Source organism: Eimeria mitis, genomic scaffold, assembly GCF_000499745.2.
Source record: "Eimeria mitis Houghton genomic scaffold, Emh_scaff167, whole genome shotgun sequence".
NCBI lineage: Eukaryota > Apicomplexa > Conoidasida > Eucoccidiorida > Eimeriidae > Eimeria > Eimeria mitis.
The window spans coordinates 26,344-27,101 of record NW_013569985.1 but is presented as its reverse complement, the minus strand read 5'-3'; the positions used below and the strand labels follow the sequence as shown (position 1 = coordinate 27,101).

At 61.1% G+C, this 758-nt stretch overlaps 1 protein-coding gene across 1 annotated transcript in view; it reads right to left on the bottom strand.

Moving 5' to 3' along the window:
• EMH_0001590 (uncharacterized protein) overlaps positions 1-472 on the bottom strand; it is a gene marked incomplete at both ends in the record, with an annotated part of 3,543 nt that extends 3,071 nt beyond the window's left edge. Inside the window, 2 exons of the mRNA XM_013495627.1 lie at positions 3-351; positions 445-472. Coding sequence (XP_013351081.1) covers positions 3-351; positions 445-472 — 377 coding nt within the window. The remainder of the gene's footprint in view (positions 1-2; positions 352-444) is intronic.
• Positions 473-758: the final 286 nt, after the last annotated feature.

The following is a 758-nucleotide window of genomic DNA, read 5'->3' as shown; positions in this document are numbered from 1 at the left end:
GCTGCTGGAGTTGCTGCTGCGGGTTGTTGTCGTGCTGCTGCTGCTGCAACTGATGATGGTGATGCACAGGAAGGTGATGCTGCTGCTGCTGCTGTTTTTGTTGCTGCTGCTGCTGTTGTTGCTGCTGCTGCTGCTTCTGTTGGTGTAGCCAGGAGCGTTCGTGTTGCTGCTGCTGCTGCCCCCGAAGTTGCTGCAGCTGCTGCTGATGGTGGCGGCAATGCTGCGGCTGCTGCTGCTGGTGTTGCTGCTGCTGCTGCTGCTGCTGGCCGATCGCTGCTGCTGCCGCTGCTGCTGCTGCTGCTGCTGCTGGTAAGAAGCGATGAGGTGAGGGAGAGGCCCCTGCGCTCTCCCCTGGCGGCGACAGCAGAAGCAAACGGCAGCAGCAGCAGCAGCTGCAGCAACAGCAGCAGCAGCAACAGCAGCAGCAGCGGTGCTGCAGCGGACCTTGATGCTGTAGACATATCGTATACATGCCTAGGGGCCCCCTCAGGGGCCCCCAGGGAGGAGACGTTACACACACAAACCCTGCTGCTGCTGCAGTTGCTGCTGCAGTTGCTGCTGCTGCAGTTGCTGCTGCAGTTGCTGCTGCTGCAGTTGCTGCTGCAGTTGCTGCTGCTGCAGTTGCTGCTGCAGTTGCTGCTTCAGTTGCTGCTGCAGTTGCTGCTGCAATTGCTGCTGCAGCCGTTTGGGGTGCAGTTGCTGACCCTGCAGTTGCTGCTGCACCTGCGCTGCTCTTGCTGCTGCAATGCCGGCACTCG